Source organism: Hyposmocoma kahamanoa, unplaced genomic scaffold, assembly GCF_003589595.1.
Source record: "Hyposmocoma kahamanoa isolate Upper Pololo Valley unplaced genomic scaffold, ASM358959v1 88, whole genome shotgun sequence".
NCBI lineage: Eukaryota > Metazoa > Arthropoda > Insecta > Lepidoptera > Cosmopterigidae > Hyposmocoma > Hyposmocoma kahamanoa.
In genome coordinates, this window is record NW_020654466.1 from 12,428,201 (window position 1) to 12,447,672 (window position 19,472).

The 19,472-nt window shown below is 36.5% G+C and overlaps 1 protein-coding gene and 2 non-coding genes across 3 annotated transcripts in view; all 3 read right to left on the minus strand.

The window, feature by feature from the left end:
* Nucleotides 1-7,128: 7,128 nt before the first annotated feature.
* Nucleotides 7,129-19,472, minus strand: part of LOC113235802 (HEAT repeat-containing protein 6) — a 30,091-nt gene continuing 17,747 nt past the window's right edge. Inside the window, exons 11-16 of the mRNA XM_026471706.1 lie at nt 17,348-17,470; nt 15,509-15,633; nt 14,778-14,865; nt 11,758-11,982; nt 9,222-9,437; nt 7,129-7,674 (exon numbers count right to left, since the gene is read on the minus strand). Of these exons, the coding sequence (XP_026327491.1) occupies nt 7,417-7,674; nt 9,222-9,437; nt 11,758-11,982; nt 14,778-14,865; nt 15,509-15,633; nt 17,348-17,470 (1,035 nt within the window). The 3' untranslated portion in view covers nt 7,129-7,416. The remainder of the gene's footprint in view (nt 7,675-9,221; nt 9,438-11,757; nt 11,983-14,777; nt 14,866-15,508; nt 15,634-17,347; nt 17,471-19,472) is intronic.
* Nucleotides 13,134-13,295, minus strand: LOC113236065. Its single transcript, XR_003310908.1, has one exon. It is a non-coding gene; the product is annotated as a U1 spliceosomal RNA (small nuclear RNA).
* On the minus strand, nt 14,226-14,388 carry LOC113236066. Its single transcript, XR_003310909.1, has one exon. It is a non-coding gene; the product is annotated as a U1 spliceosomal RNA (small nuclear RNA).

Consider the following 19,472-nt stretch of genomic DNA (forward strand, 5'->3'; position numbering starts at 1 on the left):
GTCGGAATGTTGGAAGCTGGTTCCAGGCAACGTGCTGTGGCTTTCACTCTTAACAATACACAGAGCGTCATAAGTCGCCTCTGGACGCGCTATCGCATGACGGGCAGCGTGGCCGAGCGACATGGAGGACGATCTCGCATCACGACTCGCAGACAGGACCGGTATATCCAAAATAATGCTCGACGGAATCGTACCATGACCGCCATGATGTTGGTTACGAGGCTCCACAGCTCCTCAGGCTTGCTAATAAGCGATCAAACAATCCGAAATCGTTTACGTGAAGTGGGTCTGCGATCCCGAAGGCCGCTCAGAGTTCCACCTATTGCACCCTGCAATCGCAGGACCCGTTTACGATGGGCTCGCGAACACAGAAACTGGGAGGAAGAAGACTGGCGCTATGTGTGCTTTTCGGATGAATCCCGCTTCGGTATGAGACCGGATACAAGACGTACTCGAGTTTGGAGAACATCTGGACGTCATGAACGTTTGAGATATTGTCAGGAAGTTCATCCATATGGTGGGGGAACAATAATGATATGGGCCGGTATTTGGATCGGCGGAAGAACCGATCTCATTTGGTTCAGGGGTAACCTCAATGCTCAAGTTTACGCAGAGAGGATTGTTTCAGATGTTATCATCCCTTTGCGAGGCCAGTTGGGGGATTCATTTCAACTAATGCATGACAACCCACGTCCACATACGGCTAGAGTCGTAACACGCATTCTTGCCGAAGCTCGTATCAACGTTCTGCCGTGGCCTGCTCAATCGCCAGACCTCAATCCAATTGAGCACGCATGGGATATGCTTCAAAGAAGAGCTGTGCCGAGTATGCATACCGTACATACTCTACAACAATATTTTGACTTGTTACAAAACACATGGGCGGCCATTCCTCAAAGTGATTTTGATGAACTCATCTTAATCATACCAAATCGCTGTAATTGTGTGATTCGTGTTAATGGTGGAAATAAATTTTCTTATCTTTACAATAAAAATGAGCAAAATCATCATTTTCGCCATTTTTTTGTCATTTAATTGACGCCGTTAATTTGAGTTTTTTCCCACAATTTGCAAAAACATCAATTTTAGTTTATTTTAATTAAATATAGGGGTAAGCGGTTAAATAAAACATAAGCATTAAAGTAAGAAGTCGTCCTGGAAGACTGGATTTGGTAAATATTGCTTAAATAATTTTTATTTCAAAAATATTCACTTGATCCCTAGACACTTTTGATGTGTGTATATAGCATCTGGTTTATTAAATAAAAATACGTAGTGTTTAAATATTTTTATTACACATAATTATGTGTATGTACATTTATATAGCATCTGGTTTATTAAATAAAACTACGTAGTGTTTAAATATTTTTATTACACATATGTGTATGTACACTATGTATCTTTATTTAATAAACCAGATGCAATATAAATGATTTTTTCTTCAACTGTAAAGTTGTCACAATTGAGATAATACCGGTTGCCAGTTCACAGTCACAGGCAAATGTCGACCGTGATCACATAATTTAAGTGATTTGCACATATTCACTTTAATTTCCACAAAAATTTCCAAAGTAACTTAGTCTCAGTTTAATTTACAAAGGTGGTTTTAAACTGGAATTAATTAGCATAGACATTGTAAAATATATCATGAATAGGACGCGTGAAAGACGATGAATTCAAACCATAAACGCATTTTCGCACATAACCACGTATTATATATTTTTTCACTTAGGATACGCTGGTCGTGCGGTGTTACTTCATGTCACTCTTCTAAATCATATTTGCATGTTTAATATTATATTTGGTAAGCGTCATTGGAGCTTACGAGTATCTACTGTCAAGTTCTTAGGTTTTCGCGATTATTACACAAAGGAAATAAAACCATTTTTGGATCCAAATCGCGATTGTTTTTTCCAACCAGTCCAAGGGCCCTTGCAGGTACAGTCAGGAGCATGTCAAGGTTGACACTTTGGACCGTTCTTATCATAAGCGGCATAGAATTGGATTTAAATCTTAAGTGTCAAGCTTGACGTGCTCTTGACCCTGTACCATGGTCGCGGCTGACTGTCAGATAGACATTATTTATTTATTTATTTATTTATTTATTCATGGAAAACCAACAGCTTTACAAAAAATTAAAAAACATCAACAAATACATTATAGCCAATTAAAGGTTTTCGCTTATAATAACATAATAACTAAACAATGAGCACTTAGAAAGTAGTCACAACAAATAAACTTAATATATACTTATATATATATCTACATATATGTACATACACACATACACACATATATACATATGCATGCATGTACGCAATGCAAACCACATATATCCCAATACCTGCGCCACGAAATGATCACCCGTTAAACAAACGCGTCCACAAGTTTACGCTTTAATGAGTTCGAATTAGAATTGAAAATGTCAATATCAAGTCCAATCCTGCTCAACACATCGTTTAAATTCTTGCAAGCCCTATACAGAAAACTGTTTTGTCTATATTTAGTCCTCGCCAGCGGAACCGCAACAGGACGATAGTATCTCATGGAACGCGTAGGTATATTAAACATAATACTACTCAGTAATTCGGGACAGTCGACATCACCATTTATGATGTTAAACATTATGCGATTATATCTAGAGGATGGAAAAAAAAAGGAAATTATATACACAGCGAACAAATATACGCCACTTAGATCTGAAAAATAGTTCCATTTCCTGTAGGTATCTAGGTACTTACTGACACATCTACAGGTACCTGCCCCGAAGCAATATAGCCTTGTTTAATAAATCAGGAGGTCAGTGTTTGTTTCCTGGCATAGGGACACCTAGCACAAGTATACAGGGTGGCGCAATAGAACGTGCATAAATTAAGTATAGGCTAAAAAAATAAATACAAAAGGTATATTTGAAATAAAAGCTATGATGAATAGGTAATTAAACGAAGTTTATTTTTTAAAAATAACGTCATCTAAATGACGGCCCTCTCGAAGATGGCACTCCTCTAAACGCGAACGCAGATTTGTGAAAACTTTTCTTAATAAATCTGGGGTGATTGCTGCCATTTCCCCACGGATATTTTCCTTTAGTTGCCTGATGTTCCTCGGATTGTTCATGTACACTTTGTGTTTGAGGTATCCCCACAAAAAAAAGTCAGGAGGCGTCAAGTCAGGGCTACGTGGGGGCCAGGGGATATCACCTCTTTTGGAAATTAGTCTAGCTGGAAACATCTGTCTCACAACCGCCATAGAGTCATTCGATGTGTGACAGGTCGCTCCGTCTTGTTGGAACCAAGTCCTCGTATTCGCTATTCTTGATCTCGCAAGCTCTGGAGTCAAATATCCTTCTAACATCGCAACATAGCGGTCGGTGTTAACGGTGATGTTTCGTCCTCGTGAATCTTCAAAAAAGAAAGGGCCAATAATTCCTTTGCTTGAGATTGCTGCCCATACCGTTACTTTCGGACTATGCAGTGGTTTTTGATGTTTCATTTTTGGATTCTCGTCATTCCAATAACGACAATTTTGTCGGTTTACGAACCCATTTAAATGAAAATGAGCCTCGTCAGAAAAAAGAATGTTCTCAAAAGTGGAAAATCGACGAAGCATTTCTTCAGCAAATGCTAACCTTGCTCCAAAGTCGGTATCTTTTAATTCCTGTGTTAACTGGAGCTTATAGGGATGCAGTTTAAGATCCAACTTCAAAATTCGCTGTAAACTTCGTCGCGACAAGTTTAAAGCCGCCGATCGCTTCCGAGTAGACACTTGCGGATTTTCTCGTACTGAGTCCTTCACCCTCTCAATATTGTCTGTGGTCCTAGACGTTCTTGGACGACCTTTTGCTGATTGTTTAAACGTGGAACCGGTCTCTTCAAAGCGCTTTATCCATATTTTAATTAAATTTGCACTCGGAGCTTCATTGATGTGTATTAATCCATATTCAGAGCAATACAGTCGCCTTGTAGAGATGTATGAACGACCGTTCTCGTAAAACGTGCGAACACAAAAAGCGCGACGCTTCCCGTCGAAGTGACTCATGGCTACTAAAACTTCACGAGTGCCACTATCTAATCACGCTAGGCTCCCCCCTCCCACGCACTCTTTACCGCGCGAAAAAAGATGACGCAATATGCACGTTCTATTGCGCCACCCTGTATAATATTTAGTTACTTAAAAGGAATTTCGAATACAGATTGTAAACTAGGTCCAAAGAGAGAAGTAATACAGGAGTTTTAGGTCTAAGTTTTTAAACTGTAACATTTCATAATCAGCATTTTTATTTTTTATTGCCATTATCTCGCATCACCACTGAATCTTTTAGAATCATGCTATGACGCTGGTAGGTATACTTCCACCTGGATATCCCAGTTCTGTTTATCTTCAATAATTGAACTCAAATATATATCAAGACATTAATTATTTCATTTGTAAACAGGACATCCAGGTGAAAAACTATCAATGGGATTTCTTTTAAGAAATATGATGAAATGACAAATACTAAAATAATAAAACTATGTCTCGTTTACGATGTATCCAATAATGTTCATTATGAGGTGTTCAACTTCAGCTGTGGTCAATGTGGTCTCTGAAGTTGCAAAATCACAGAGGCCGACGGACCGGTACGACGAAGACGGCTTCACAACGGTGGAGAAGAGGAAGCCATCCAGTCGTAACCTATATGGCACAGCACCGACAGGACCGAACTTTTTTGCTGCGTCCAGCCATACCGACGACGCTGATGTACCAGTCGCGACTGTATTACTCCACGAAGTCTGAGGAGATAATGTAGTACATTAGAAAGCCAAATACATTCTGAGAGTCGAGCGTTTAAACTCCCGCCATAACGTTAATTTTAATTCGTTTGCGGTGAGAGTGCCGATCGAACAACTATCGATCACAAAGGTCGACAGATGTTCGAAAGAGATCTTTTGGCCAAAGGTTGTCGTATACCAACGATTCCAGGGCCGGTTACCTGACACCAGATTGCGCCACACGTCGCCAACAAGTGCAATTCGTGTAGTTATTAGTTATTTCGTTTTTATATGTATGTATATGTCTTTATATTATATAATAATACGGATCATAGTTCGATGATCCAAATGAATAAATAAAATAATAAACTTATTTATTTACTTATTCAGTAATAATTTCATTAAAGTATATAATATATGAAATTCATTGACTGCTGAATTGAATTTTGTAAATGTTCTCATTCACAATTACAAATCCCGAATGTAGGATCTAATCAATCAAAATAAACTCTGCACGTCTTAATGAAGAAGATATCTAATTATAATTACGGAGTGACTTTCTTATCTTTGTTTCTGAACTGAGTTATTTACGTCAATGTTTTCTACCCCGGTGTAGCTGAAACTAGATTAGTAGCAGAAACTTTATCAGTCTTGTTTTGACTTTAGGTAGGGCAATTGTAGTAGTTTTCAACCAGACATAACAATATTAAATTGGTAATTAACAATGATGTTTGCTTTAATTAAATTGACTCTGTTCCAAATTGTCACCATATTACTTAATATGTACGGACAACGGCACATCAGACTACACATTTATGTCCGAAAATCGCCTCCAGTGCAACGGAACAAGATACGTTAATGTGTAGCTTGATGTGCTGGCGCGTGTACAAAGTATTTATCTACGTACACATTTTATTTATTTATTTCATCCTCATTTTAAAAGCACACTATTATAAGTAACCTAGGACAAAATACATTCGACTGAACAATGTTGCTCGGCCGTGAAAATAAATATATTATCATTGCGTGAAAGCATCAAAAGTGCACACGTACTTCGGAATAAAACTATTTTTCAACTAGGCATAATTGCCACTCTGACAATTCTGTTTTATTTAACGCAGAATGTAAATTATTTTATTCTATAATCAATGTAGGAAACGGTGTAAAATCATTTACAATAATATTACGTCAAGGAACAATAAAATTAAATGCAATAAATTCTCTATATATTATAAAGAATACTTAAAAATGTTCAAAAGTCAAGTAGAACAATTGCGAGTACGGTTTAAGGTTTCCGTTAACGACCGATATTCAATTTTGCACGTGAATAAATAAATAACACGAGGATGACGCAAATAGGAAAATTTACAAAAGTAACACATGGAAACTGGCCATTGAAAGAGTCGTTGCCTTTTAACGAAGTTTGCATATCAGTTGCTAATACTAAAATAATGTTACAAGGAAACCTCTGGGTCAATTTCAGATTTAACCATTTTAAGACAAACGAAAACTTTCTGTATACAATATAAGTTTTGTGTTTTTCTGTTTCATAATTACCGGCACGAAGAGTCCGATTAATGCCCCAGGAGTTTTGTAATGATACTTATTTTACAAAGATTTCAGAGTACGTAATGAACTGAAGACTTTTATTTATTATACAATACAATACAATACAAATATTCTTTTTTGCACACGGACAAATGTGTAATAACAATACAACAAAAAGTAAAAATTACGGGTACAACAGCCGGCCTTATTGCTAAATAGCAATCTCTTCCAGGCAACCTTCTGGTTACAGGAAAAACAGTAAAATAAAATTATTTGAGGGCGCAACAGAATACACATATTGCACATATACAAATGAAGAAGAAAATGGTAATAATAAAAATACTAAATAAATAATGCCTGCATTATTATGTAATAATTCAATTTGTTAGATAAAGTGTATGGGTTTCGTTGTACTATGTATTGATAACTATGTAATAAAATAAACAACAGTACATGTTTAGTAATTAACATATATTTATTTTTTAACAAGTGCAAAATATATATTTTTTTAAACCTACGGGTGCTTCTTATAAATAAAATTACAATCTTATATTTATATTGAGTAATTAAGGCAGATCAACTATTTATTTATGTGCATAGAATTAATTAATCCTGAAGCAATTCAAAGTAGTATCAAAGTAGTGTTAGAATCTTAGATGTAATAAGTAACAAAAAATAACACGAATATCCTCTTTTTTATGATACCAAGTGACGGAACGAACAAGTCGGTGCCTGGTGGTAAGAGACACGCCTGTCCATAGCAGTTGTAGTTGCTTGAGACATAAGTTAACAAGTGTTGTAATTTCACTAACAACCATACCCTTCAAAACCGGAGCATAGTAACGTGAGCATTACTGCTTGGCGGCAGAAATAGGGCAGGTGGCAGTATTTCCCTGGACGAACTCTTTCACAAAAAGCTCTACTACTACAAGTATAAAAGCACCTACTTGTACATGCTTGCCTTTTCTACTGTCGTGTATCTACGTGTACGCGTTCCACTACGATCGGGACTCTATGAGAGTTTAGGCCACAATTCACAATTCGGCTCAAGTAGTGAAATGATATTTTTAATTCTATTAATATTTTTGTGACATTCCATTTCCTCGTGTAATTCCATTCACAAATCCCAAATGAAAATCTCTTGTAACATTCCCAAAGCCTGCGTTTGCGTATCACCACTCGCTGTCAAATCCATAGTGACGTATTTAGCTGCCTGCAGAATTTCCATACAAGACGGATTTTCAGGAGGCAGCTTGTGATAAAGCTGTGTTAAGAGAGTCTTGGCGCATTCGAAGTGAAAGACTACAGGGTCGAGGATATCCGTGAGGTCTGATGGTTTGAGGCGACAGCACATGTGGGCTAAGGTCACGCAAAGCTGAAAGAAATATCTTTCTAAGATTCATTTATTCATCATTCAAATTTCATTTAAAACACCGCTGCTGGTTTTTTGGGAGAAAAGTTCGTCGAAGTAAATAAAATAATAAATTAATGATACTCGACGAAATTTTGTGTAAAAAAAAAACAATTTAAAAGTTAATATACATATAGGGTTACAAAAACATACAAACTTGAAATTGACTACTATAAAGTACCCAAACCAATGCAAAGGTTGCAATTTTCAAACATTTGGAATAGATTCGAAATGAAACTATTTTTTCGGATCTTTTTTTTTTAACTTATTATTTTTATTTGACTTTTCAAACAAACCGACACTTCGGGTCCTTTACGTATGATTACAGTTATGTGTAATAAATAAATAATAAATATTAAACAATATCACACACGTTGCTCTGATCACAAAGTAAGTAACTACAACATTCCGTTTGTGGAAATCGGAAACAACGACGGTACCATAAACATAGAGACCCGTGACAATGTAGACCATTTAGTTTTCTTTCTGTCGAGTAATAATAAAAAGATTCTGAATATAAAAAGTAATAACAATACAGTTTTTTTATCTAGTCGTCTATTGCAATTCTAGAAAAATCGCGTGGCAAAGTTTCTTAGCCGACAGAGATAGCAACAACTTTGTACAAAATTTCCAATTCATAACATCGTATGCCTCAACTCGGTTTAGTGACCTGCAATGAATAACCGCATGTTATATGAGGAAAATGCGTACGTTTGGTTAACTCCCTTTATCACGTTATCTTATCGTGTTTGAACCAAATCATAATGTGTACCTAGGGTTAATGTAGTGTTTAACGTATCATTTATAATGTACTGTTGCAGAGCACAGGCGTCGCTTTTGTCGGTTTATTCCACAAATCCCTACTAACTACGTACTTGTTAAGCAGTGAAGATTTGTAGAAAAAAAATCCCCACCAAAATGTTACTTTACCTATTATATTAAATTTTTAGGTGACAGATTCGTGGCACCAATGTCACATCAACGTCACGATATATAGATTAATCGTGTTTTTCTTAAATTTCAATTATTCTTAAATGTGTACTTGAACAATTTGCTTAATTTTGCCCTTGGACGCGGATGAAAAGTCAACGACATCCAACAACAACAACCTTCCAAAGATGGCAGAATAAACTTAACTAAGCTTATAAAAAAAAAGCTTGTTGAAGATTGGCTTGCACACCGAGTTTCATGGTGTCGCACTATCTGAGGTCCCGCATTCGATCCCCGGCGGGGTCAATGTATATAGAAGCTAATTTTTCTATATTGTCTCGGGTCTGGATATTTGTGGTACAGTCGGTGTTTCCGATTTCCATAACACGAGTGCTTTAGCTACTTTGGGATCAAAGCAACGTGTGTGACGTTGTCTAATAAATATTTAATATTTAATGTTCAGTATTTAATGTAACAGTAAAACTTTAGGATTAGAGATTTTTAATGATGATTTGTGGTATGAACCCTTATCTCGAACAGTTTCTGTTTTCTGCTGCATTCGGCCACACAAAATAACTCACCTGTTCAATAAGATTATCCTTATGTCTGTACTCGGAAAAGTCATCGACATTAGCAGCGTTTTCCATTGAAGCCATGATTCCCCGCCAGACCACTGTAAAATGATCCCCGTACTGTTCACGTGTGGAGGGCGCTCGGAGGGCCGAAGCGGCGTTGATGCGAACCTTGAGATTCTTGCATTCTTGAGTTAGCATGCATAGATTGGGAAATACTTGCCTCTGTAAAAAAATGTGACTGGTTACGATTTCAACACGATCACTACAGACGTAGGTGCAAACTAACTTTATTACGCAAACATAGGCCAAAGAATTCATCGAACATCTAAAAAAATCCGAACATTAGGATTAACTTTTATTTTTGATATGGAAAATAATATTCTGTTTTATTTCAAAAACCTAAGTCGTATTACGCAGACGTGAACACATTTGATAAACACCGTATAAACTAGGGCTTTCAATCTCGCTACATTTCCGCGGCCCGAGAAAAAATTTACGATATCCCAAGAAAAATGAAACTTTCGAGAGTAGAGTAGACATCTTGACAGTCAAAACATGGTATTCTAATTATTAACTCAAATTATAAAATAAAACATTATTTATGTATGTTACTTTTCCATTTTTATACATAAGAAATAAAGAGCATTTAATACAGTTTCAGATAGAGAGCCTGATTTTATTACTACCGTTCCTCAATCTCCACAGGTTAAATATTAAGCTTCACTCTACAGCGTTGCCATGTCCATGTAACCAGAATAAAAAATCAAAGTTGGTTTAGTACATTTTTAACATTCTGTAATTAAGTAACTTAATTTTCAAAAGTCTCGCTGACTCCCGAGACTGAAAAGTCAGTCTCGAGTGTAGAGTACGTCAAAAAATTGTCGATACTTTCGATATTTTCCACACCGCGATTCCCGGAATAAAAGCCCTATTATCAACTATTGCTGAATCCCTACGTACGTCTACATTATGTGCGTCCAATGGCATAATAAACTATACTCTACGATATCGATATCCTCTACGATATTGGTCCAGCAAACTAAACAAGTTCTCTGATTTTATATAAAAACACATTACAACGCTTGTGCTAATTATAATACTGTAACGTAACCGATGCTCTTTACACGTGTATAGTTGTGATTCAGTTACACATTATAATATATTCTACTATCCATTAGCGTACGTGCCCTATATGACATGCCATTACATATTACAGTTGCGATGCGAACGTAAAAACTAAAAAACCTCTCGCGATGGACTTCTGTGTCCGTCTATATATCACAGTATATTTCTAAAAACGAATTATAACGCATATGTTAATTATAATACTATAACGTAACAGATGTTTTTACGCGTGTATTCATATTATTATATTACTATCCATTAGCGCACGTGACTTATATGATATACTATAATATTAATGCATATTACAGTTGCGATGTAAACCTAAGGGGTAATAAAATAACGATCTCAAAGGTTTGTGGTATTACATGTATTTGCCAAATTTTATTGAAATCGGTTAACGGAAAGTGGACGAAATCCTATGAACCGGATTCATCAGAGAGGTGGAATTCTTTGAATGGTTCTTCAGAGGCCACCTTTCCAACAAAAAAACGAATCATCGAATTCGGTTCACAAATGTCGGAGTCGTCGCATAATAAATGCACAAAAAAATATTACAGACCAATTGAAAACCTCCTTTTTTGAAGTCGGTTCAAAAAGGACGTTTTATAATATCAAGAGACGGGACGAACAAGTCGTGCGCCTGACGGTAAGCTACACGCCTGTCCATAACACTTGCAGTGCCACTCAGAGCTTTAAATCGCAAAGACCTGAGGTGCACTACTACTGTGCCCATCACCCCGAGACGTAAGTTGACAAGTCTCATGTGCCTGTAATTTCACCAGCACTCTTACGCTTCAAGACCGGAACACAGTAATACTGACACTACTTCTTGGCGGCAGAAATACATAGGTAAGTCTACTGTAAGTCACAATAGATTAGAAATTTGTCATAGTCTTCTAACATGATTGCACGCACTGGCATACTAGGAAAAGTTACTAGGTCAAGGTCAAGTGCATTGCATGAAAAAGCTTTACACATTACACAACTTTGTTTGTTACATAGTTTTTGACTTAATGGCCAAAATTTGCAAAGATTCACCCCTCACGGTCCAAACATTCACAATTTGAAATAAATAATAATTTGATTATAATAATCATTGCGTGTAACAAAAGGTTTTTAGGAATCCGGAACCGTTCTGTACGAAACAGCGGGGTTTTGATATCTCATTTTACTAAGTAATAAATAATTTAATAAAATAGCAAAACAAAAGTACCGCAGTGCGTAGATTTTGTGAACTTTGTCCGAGACTAAGATTACATTACATTATCGTTCACCATTCTCAGCAAGCAATAATCATTATTTATACAGATTTACATATATTAACATAATAAACAAAATACTTATAAAATTGTTTTTATAACCTTATTAATTAAAGATCTATTTTTACTACTTGTTACAATTTCAATAGATAACTTACCTGCCATCCATTAAAACATGTAAACAAACTATTATTCTTCATAGCATTTCCTAAAGCATGGCATGCATTCCATCGCACTTTCATGTTGGTTACTTTACATGCACAATCCAAAAGTTTGTCTAGCGCCGACTCGCATAAGATCTTCATTTGTGGATTCCGGAGTAAGATCTGGTTGTTAATAAGTCGAAGAAGATTGCCTAGACCTCTTGTTGCGCTCATTTTTACCTACAAAAGAAGCGAAAGAATACATTTAGACTAAGCCACCGATAGAATAATGGTTTTATATATTTATTTCGATGTTCAGTTTTTTACTTTCATTATATAAATCCTTTATAAGTTCAAAAACATCAAATTATAAGGATTTTAGAAGTTTCACTACTACCAAAAAACACGAGAACTCAAATTGCCTACGCATTTTCATATTTTAACCCTTAACTATAGTCGTTGAAATAAATAACGCTTCTATAGTCGTGGGTCCAATGGACACATGCATTTTGGAATGATGATAAAATAGAGAGTATGATATATACATAAATAATATTTTTTTATTCAAAGTATTATTTGAACTTTTACAAATGCTGTGTTATATAAAATTAACGGTAGGAACATATTATAATCAGTCGTAATTTTCTTAATCTAAAACTAGGTCTACTAAAAACAGTCAATAAAAAATTAAACAAATGTCAAAATCCACAAACAAAACTTTTTTCTTACATTTGAAAATATACTGTTCTACAAAAATAAAATAAAATTAAAAGTGTCTAAAAGTAAAAAAACTGACACTAGTGCAATTTAACCTAATTAAAAACATGAATATGCACACAGTTTTTACATATTTCATGTAAATATGTATGTATTAAACATGCAGATCATATAAGGTTCACATAAAGATCGTTTCAACTTTATTTTCATTAGATTTTCGCTATCAGATATTTCAGAAACACTAATTCTGACAAAATCCTCATTATTATCTGAAAACTGTTAGTCAGAATGTGAAGTTATAGCATTGCGTGCAGATATAGAATTTTCGCCGAATTCTTCCTCATCGCTGTCTAAATCAGTGTTCAACCATTGCTCTAATATGTCTTCTTGAATTACTAAGATACTTTTTCGATTCTCCATGACTAGAAACTGAAATAAAAAACAAAAATGGATAAAATATGTCACACAAAAAACTTACGTATCTATAGTCGTGGGTCCTGGACCCACATTTAAATCATTACTCACGTTCGGAGCAGCGAGCAAAACACGTCTATATCACAGTGTGTGCTTTGGCGTGACTGCGTTTGGCGTACTGAGGAGTAGGAAGAGCTGCGTCGCCTACAGCGATTTTAAAGAACGAACTTGGGCCCACGACTATAGTTAAGGGTTAATGAAGGGGACAGCGCGTACGCAGTCCCCACTACCAAAAATTACGCACCCGAGTTACCCACATTAGGGGTAATCGCAGGGGTCAGCCCTACCGCAGTGCAATGGAAGAGCCTCGCCCTGGGGGAACCGCCTACTTGATCACGGTATCCCCTGTGCCAGGTAAGTATGAATTCTCAACACTAGCTCGCGAGGGTCATTCGCCGAGGGAAAATCTTAACACCGCGATTCAGAAAACGAGTCAAACCGTTCAATGCCATCTAGCGGTGTTTTAGGAGAACTAATCTTGACAGTTCTACGAGTAGCCCATATGATCGCATTATTCATGATCACTGGTTATAGCTACAGTCGTGCTAGAAGGAAATATTATAAATATTACATAAAATAAAAATTAGGGACTTTATGAAAAATAATCTCTAAAATAATCTCTCCGTCTGGCAGCTAAGGTACGGATAACAGTATCTCAAAATAAAAAATAAAGACGTCACTTACGATGATATTTAATGAAAACGAGATTTTGTTAATACCAATAAAACATGTAAGATATTATTATAAAGATCCTCAAATCATACAATAATTAACGAAATATTTCATGAATTTATTTTAAACATAGTAACGTCAATTTATTTCTTTTTCGAACTGAACTAAGAAAGTAACGTTACCTATTACAACGATAAATATCATAAACAAATATAGAAAGTACTGAGTACAAAAATTAAGTTACGATAAAACCGCACGTATATTTCCACAGAAAAGATAACGTATGTAAGATTAACATAGAAACAGATCTATTAAACGAACACGTGCCACTAATAACAATGCACATTTAGGCAAATGTTAACAGTAGCGTATTGCTGTTTTGGCGAACTGATATAGATATATCATTTAACATTCAAACCTAAAAAATCCCTCTTCCCAAAAGACTGATTTTCATAAATCCTTTTTACGTTAGTCTTGTAATCGAATTGTCACAGTACTCACATTATATATACTGGTCACTTAATGGTACTTGTAAAACAAGAACTTGTCTTTACTATATCCTTGACGGATATTTTATTCATGATTGAAAATCTAGTAATCGGTATGTTCAGGATATATGAAGGGGAACAGCGCGTACGCAGTCCCCACTATCAAAAATTACGCACCCGAGTTACCCACATTAGGGGTAATCGCAAGGGTCAGCTCAACCGCAGTGCAATGGAGGAGCCTCGCCCTGGGGGAACCGCCTACTTGATCACGGTATCCCCTGTGCCAGGTAAGTATGGATTCTTGTTATTACCTCGCGAGGGTCATTCGCTGAGGGAAAATCTTAACACCGCGATTTAGAAAACGCGTTAAACGGTCCAACACCATCTAGCGGATTTTTTTGAAACTAACAGTCTGCTTCTTCCAAACTTTACTTTTAGGGTCGTATTCTAGAACTCTATTCAATGCTCAAGTCAGGATTGCACTGGCAAAACAAGCACTGGAAATACGACCCTAATGGCAGGGACTTGAGTATGATTTCGAGTGCTTTAAACCATACTCAAATCCTGACTTGAGCATTGAGTAGAGTTCTAGAATACGACCCATAGATAACAAAACTGATGTTTTTACCTGGTTATTTACGTTCGAATGTCATTAAAACTATCCATATTCTGTGTTATTTTTACCTTATCATTATCGGTGGCGCACTGTATGCTGACCTCCATTAAGCGGAGCAAAAGATCATCATCTATGTCGTCGCAGTCTGGGTCATGCCTGAAATAACCAGTTTTCAATATTTATCCACCGTTTTGTTTATTAATCTTTGGTCGTAAGTACTGGTTTAAACTTGTTAAAATGCTTCGTGGAATATTTCATGCAGATAAACTGAAAATTGTAACATTTTACGTTGTAAATAATATAAATTGTAAGCAACCGGTTCCGGATGTTCGTGTCATTATTTTAACCTTGCTAAGCGATAACAAATTAGTGTTCTGGGAGTCATATTTACTTAAATAGTTACTTTCTGCATTTAAGACTTAACAAAAACTTGCTTACACATCAACTTGTGGCCAGTATAGCTATTTGCGTGAACTCGGAATTACATATGTAATTAAGTATTTGTGTGTTTGTAGAAGAATTTGCGGTTGTATTTTGTGTTTGTCTTTATTTGTTAAATTACTTAGTAGTTTTATTATGTAATGTGTGTTCGTTTTTTTAAAAACATCTCATTTTGGCTTTGTTAAGCACCTTATTCTGTTTCATGTCGAAAATTCGTAAACGGCATTGGATTAGTCATATTTAAGTATAATTGTATTATGAGAGAAGAGATTTTCTTTACGACATTTCAATCTAGTTGTTAGGCTGATCTCAACTGAGATTAGGACATTGATGGATCGTTGTAAATAAAAATACAAACATGCTGATGACCAACGCGTCGCTGAGATTGCCAAGAGCCCACGCTGCTTTCGTCCGCACGACCAGCGTTTGCTCAGCAAGTGCCCGCAGGATGTTCTCGCCGCAGTCGCTCACGAAACAGATGTCCTAAAAATGTTACACAAACGTATAAGGTAACGCGGTACCAAACAAATTACAGGTATGGCCAAGACCGAATAGTCAGTGTGACAAATAGGCCAAAAGAATAAGTTTTAAGAACTTTTCGAGAAGTTCATATTAAACACCCACTCAATACCTGCCTCAGTGGATAAACGGTTACAATGCTGGTCTGCCACGCAGAACCCGTGACGGGTGGATTCTCGAGGCGGGAGAAATATTTATATAGCCTACATTTAGTTATCTCGTGAGTTTGGTTGTAATTTGTGGTTATCTATATGTGTATCCATGGCACCCGCTATTCAGGGTTTCCCTAGTGGATTATAAGTGTGTGCGTTATTATTATGATTGTATTATTATATATTACTCACGGATTCACAATTCGAGCTACCTCGCATTTTTATTCTTAGAAGGTTTGAATACAAAAATATTGTCGCCGTCGAAGAAAAAGTTATCCCCTGTTTTACAAATTCAAATTTTCAACAAGGACTTGGAAAAGACGTTTAGCATACCAGTATGAAAGTTGCATAATATGAAAGAAAGAAACATTTACTGAGAACATTTTTATTCTTAAAAGGCTTGAATACAAAAATGTTGTTATAATCGTAGAAAAAGTTTTCCCCGGTTTTACAAATTCAGTTTTTCATCAAGGACTTATGGAAAAGATGCTTAGTATGTATACCAGTATCAGAGTTGCATAATGAGAAAGAAAGAAACATTTATTCAACTTATTGAGACTTCTGCAGAAAAAAATAGTGATTAAAATTATAATAATAATGAAACGGATCCCACTCAGCATAATGTCACAGCTCGACTGCTGGAATGCTGGTTTTTAGTTAGAGCCACTTTTATATAATAATTTTTGGTCAATTAAACATTGTTGAAGCTTAGGGTATTTAATACTGAAAATGCAAGGTGGCTTGAATGATGAGTCCCAGAGTATATAATGCAGGACGAAGCAACGGATGTGACATTGAGGGTGTTATATCACTTGCAATCATTTTTATTATTGATCTTACTTACGATAACAAAGTATTTCAATAAATAAAATCAAGTTCTTAGGCTTTCGCGATTTCGCGATTTGACCTAAATAGCAAATATTCGTTTTTCCAAACAAACTACTGTCTCGGGCTCTTCACATGTCTCATGGTCACTATTACCCAAAACAAATTTAAAAATGACCTCTCCACGGAAGTTTACCCTTTCAACACAAATGGTACACTTAGAATTATTTATTATTATTTATAAACTAATTATAATATACACAATAGAAAATGTAAACTAAACTATGTAACTAAATTTTATACGTATGAATTCTAAGTTGCAAGCATAAGTATTTTCGTGAATATTGCAAATTTTTCTCTCAAATTATTTGTTGTCATCAAACATGATAGGTAGTTTTTGTTACACCTATATAACGATTTAACAGAGAGATGTAGATTGAAAGTGGTCGTGTTAGTCATAACATTGACGATGTAATAATAGTAATTTGCTAGACAACGGCACCAAATTTACCTGGTCTCGAACTAGGAAATTCCCTGTACTATGAGTACACTACCGAGAACACTCAGATCAGAATAAATTCAGAAAAGTTCGGTTGCCATAGTGGTTCCACCGGACATCGAACTCTGAACCTCCACATCTAGAGTCCACAGTGCCAACTGCAACCTCAGAAGTCGGTTAAAATTTAAATTATATGATTTACCTCTCTCAAAGTCTTAAACGTGACAGCCATGGCGAGAGCCCTTACCGCGGCCGCTCTGACTGCAGCTTCCTCGTCACTACAGGATCCCATCAACAAGGTGCAACATAGCACTTGTTGACGTCTCTGAAATAGAATACAAAAAATATTAACCTGAGACACCACATACGATTTACCTTTGTGTACAACTCAACTGTGTATGACTTGAAGCATATCGCATACTCGGTACATTGCGTAGCAGACATAATTTTCCTCATTGAAATTGGATGTACTGTTTTTATTAATATTCTCTCTTTGACAAATCTCCTCACGAGCAAGCGCTTCATACATATACATTCGAGTGTTATTCTTTTATAAAAAAACAATATTGTGTTATCTTGTGTTAACAACATTGTATTATAAAGTGTGTAGTAAAATAGCAGGTGGAAATTATGCACTACTTAAATTTAAGTCGTTAATCCACTAACATTACTTTGTTGGCTATATAGTATATATATATATGTATGTGTGTGTGTGTGTGTGTGTGTGTGTGTGTGTGTATATAGAACAATTATAGACCCATATCGTTGGCCACTTGCATGGCAAAAGTGCTGGACGGTCTGCTTGATCGCATATTGACTAAACACCTTAAAATACATGATGCACAGTTCGGATTCCGGCCTGGACTCTCAACAGAGTCTGCGGTGTTATGCCTCAAGCAAATTGTCTGGTATTACACGGACCGGCGAACACCAGTTTATGCGTGTTTCCTCGACTTGTCCAAGGCCTTCGATTTGGTCTCGTGTGATGTGCTTTGGCACAAATAGCGTTGTGGGACAGACCTTCCGTCAGCGTTGTAGGACAGACCTTCCGTCAGAGGTTATTGGGCTCTTCGAATACTGGTATGGAAACCAGATGAATAATGTTAAGTGGGCTGGTCCTCTGTCGAAGTCGTACAGGTTGAGGTGTGGGGTGCGTCAAGGTGGTGTCACGTCGTCAAAGCTCTTCAACCTGTACGTGAATGCGCTGATTGAGGAGCTCAGCATCACTAACGTTGGATATTCATTGGACGGTACTATGTCAACAACAAGAGTTACGCCGACGACATGGTGCTGGTGAGCCCATCAATTTGTGCCCTCAAAGAGTTACTTGGTATTTGTGAGAACTATGGTGTGGCTCAGGGACTCAGGTAAAATGCTAAAAAAAGTGAGCTTCTAGCATTAAAGCCGCGGCAGAGAACAAATAAGTAATGAGAACGGACACTCTCCGCCCCTCCCTAGCTTTAGATACCGCAACCTCGCCCCGCACATTGACGGTCACATTGACTGAACGAGTACAAGGCTGTCGGCGAGCCGTTTTCGCGCTAAGACGGCTTTGATGTTTGAATATAGTTTATTCATTACGAAATTTATACGTTAATATATAATAATAATAATAACGCACACACTCAACATAGCGCCGCACTAAGGAAACCCTGTGTCGCGGGTGCCGTGGACACACACATAGACAACCACAAATTACACCCAAACTCACGAGAGAAATAAATGTAGGCCTTACAAATATTTCTCCCGGCCCGGGAATCGCACCCGGGACCTCTGCGTGGCAGTCCGGTATGGTAACCGTTCGGCCACAGAGGCAGTTAAATAACATCATTTTACATTACTATTTCTAATGGATGAAATGAATTGTGCTGTGTACGGCTGTTTATAATCATCTAAACGGGATGAAGAGAGGAGTTTCTTTATGTTTGAGACTCATTCAGTTATTGTTTTCTTTAGTGCAGAGTAATATACAATATAGATTTATTCGTGAGCTAAACAAGAGTTCTAGAGTTTTCAATTTGTAATGCCGATAAATATTACATAGTAAATATACCTAATTATTAACTAGGATGACAAAGTTGGACACGCAATTTCAAATACTTTGGTTACCTTATTTATAGCTACCTGTCTAAAATATAAATATAGACAGCCCCAACCGCATTCTGAGCGCGTTGTCCGCACGTTAGGACTCGTCGATACTCGCGCATTGGATGCGACTACATGCGGTCGTATAGAAAATAAATGTTGTTTTGTTTTTGTGTCGCTGTCCTTATGTATTGTACAATTAACTAACCCTTAGACCTAAGCATTTTGTAATTTACTAATAA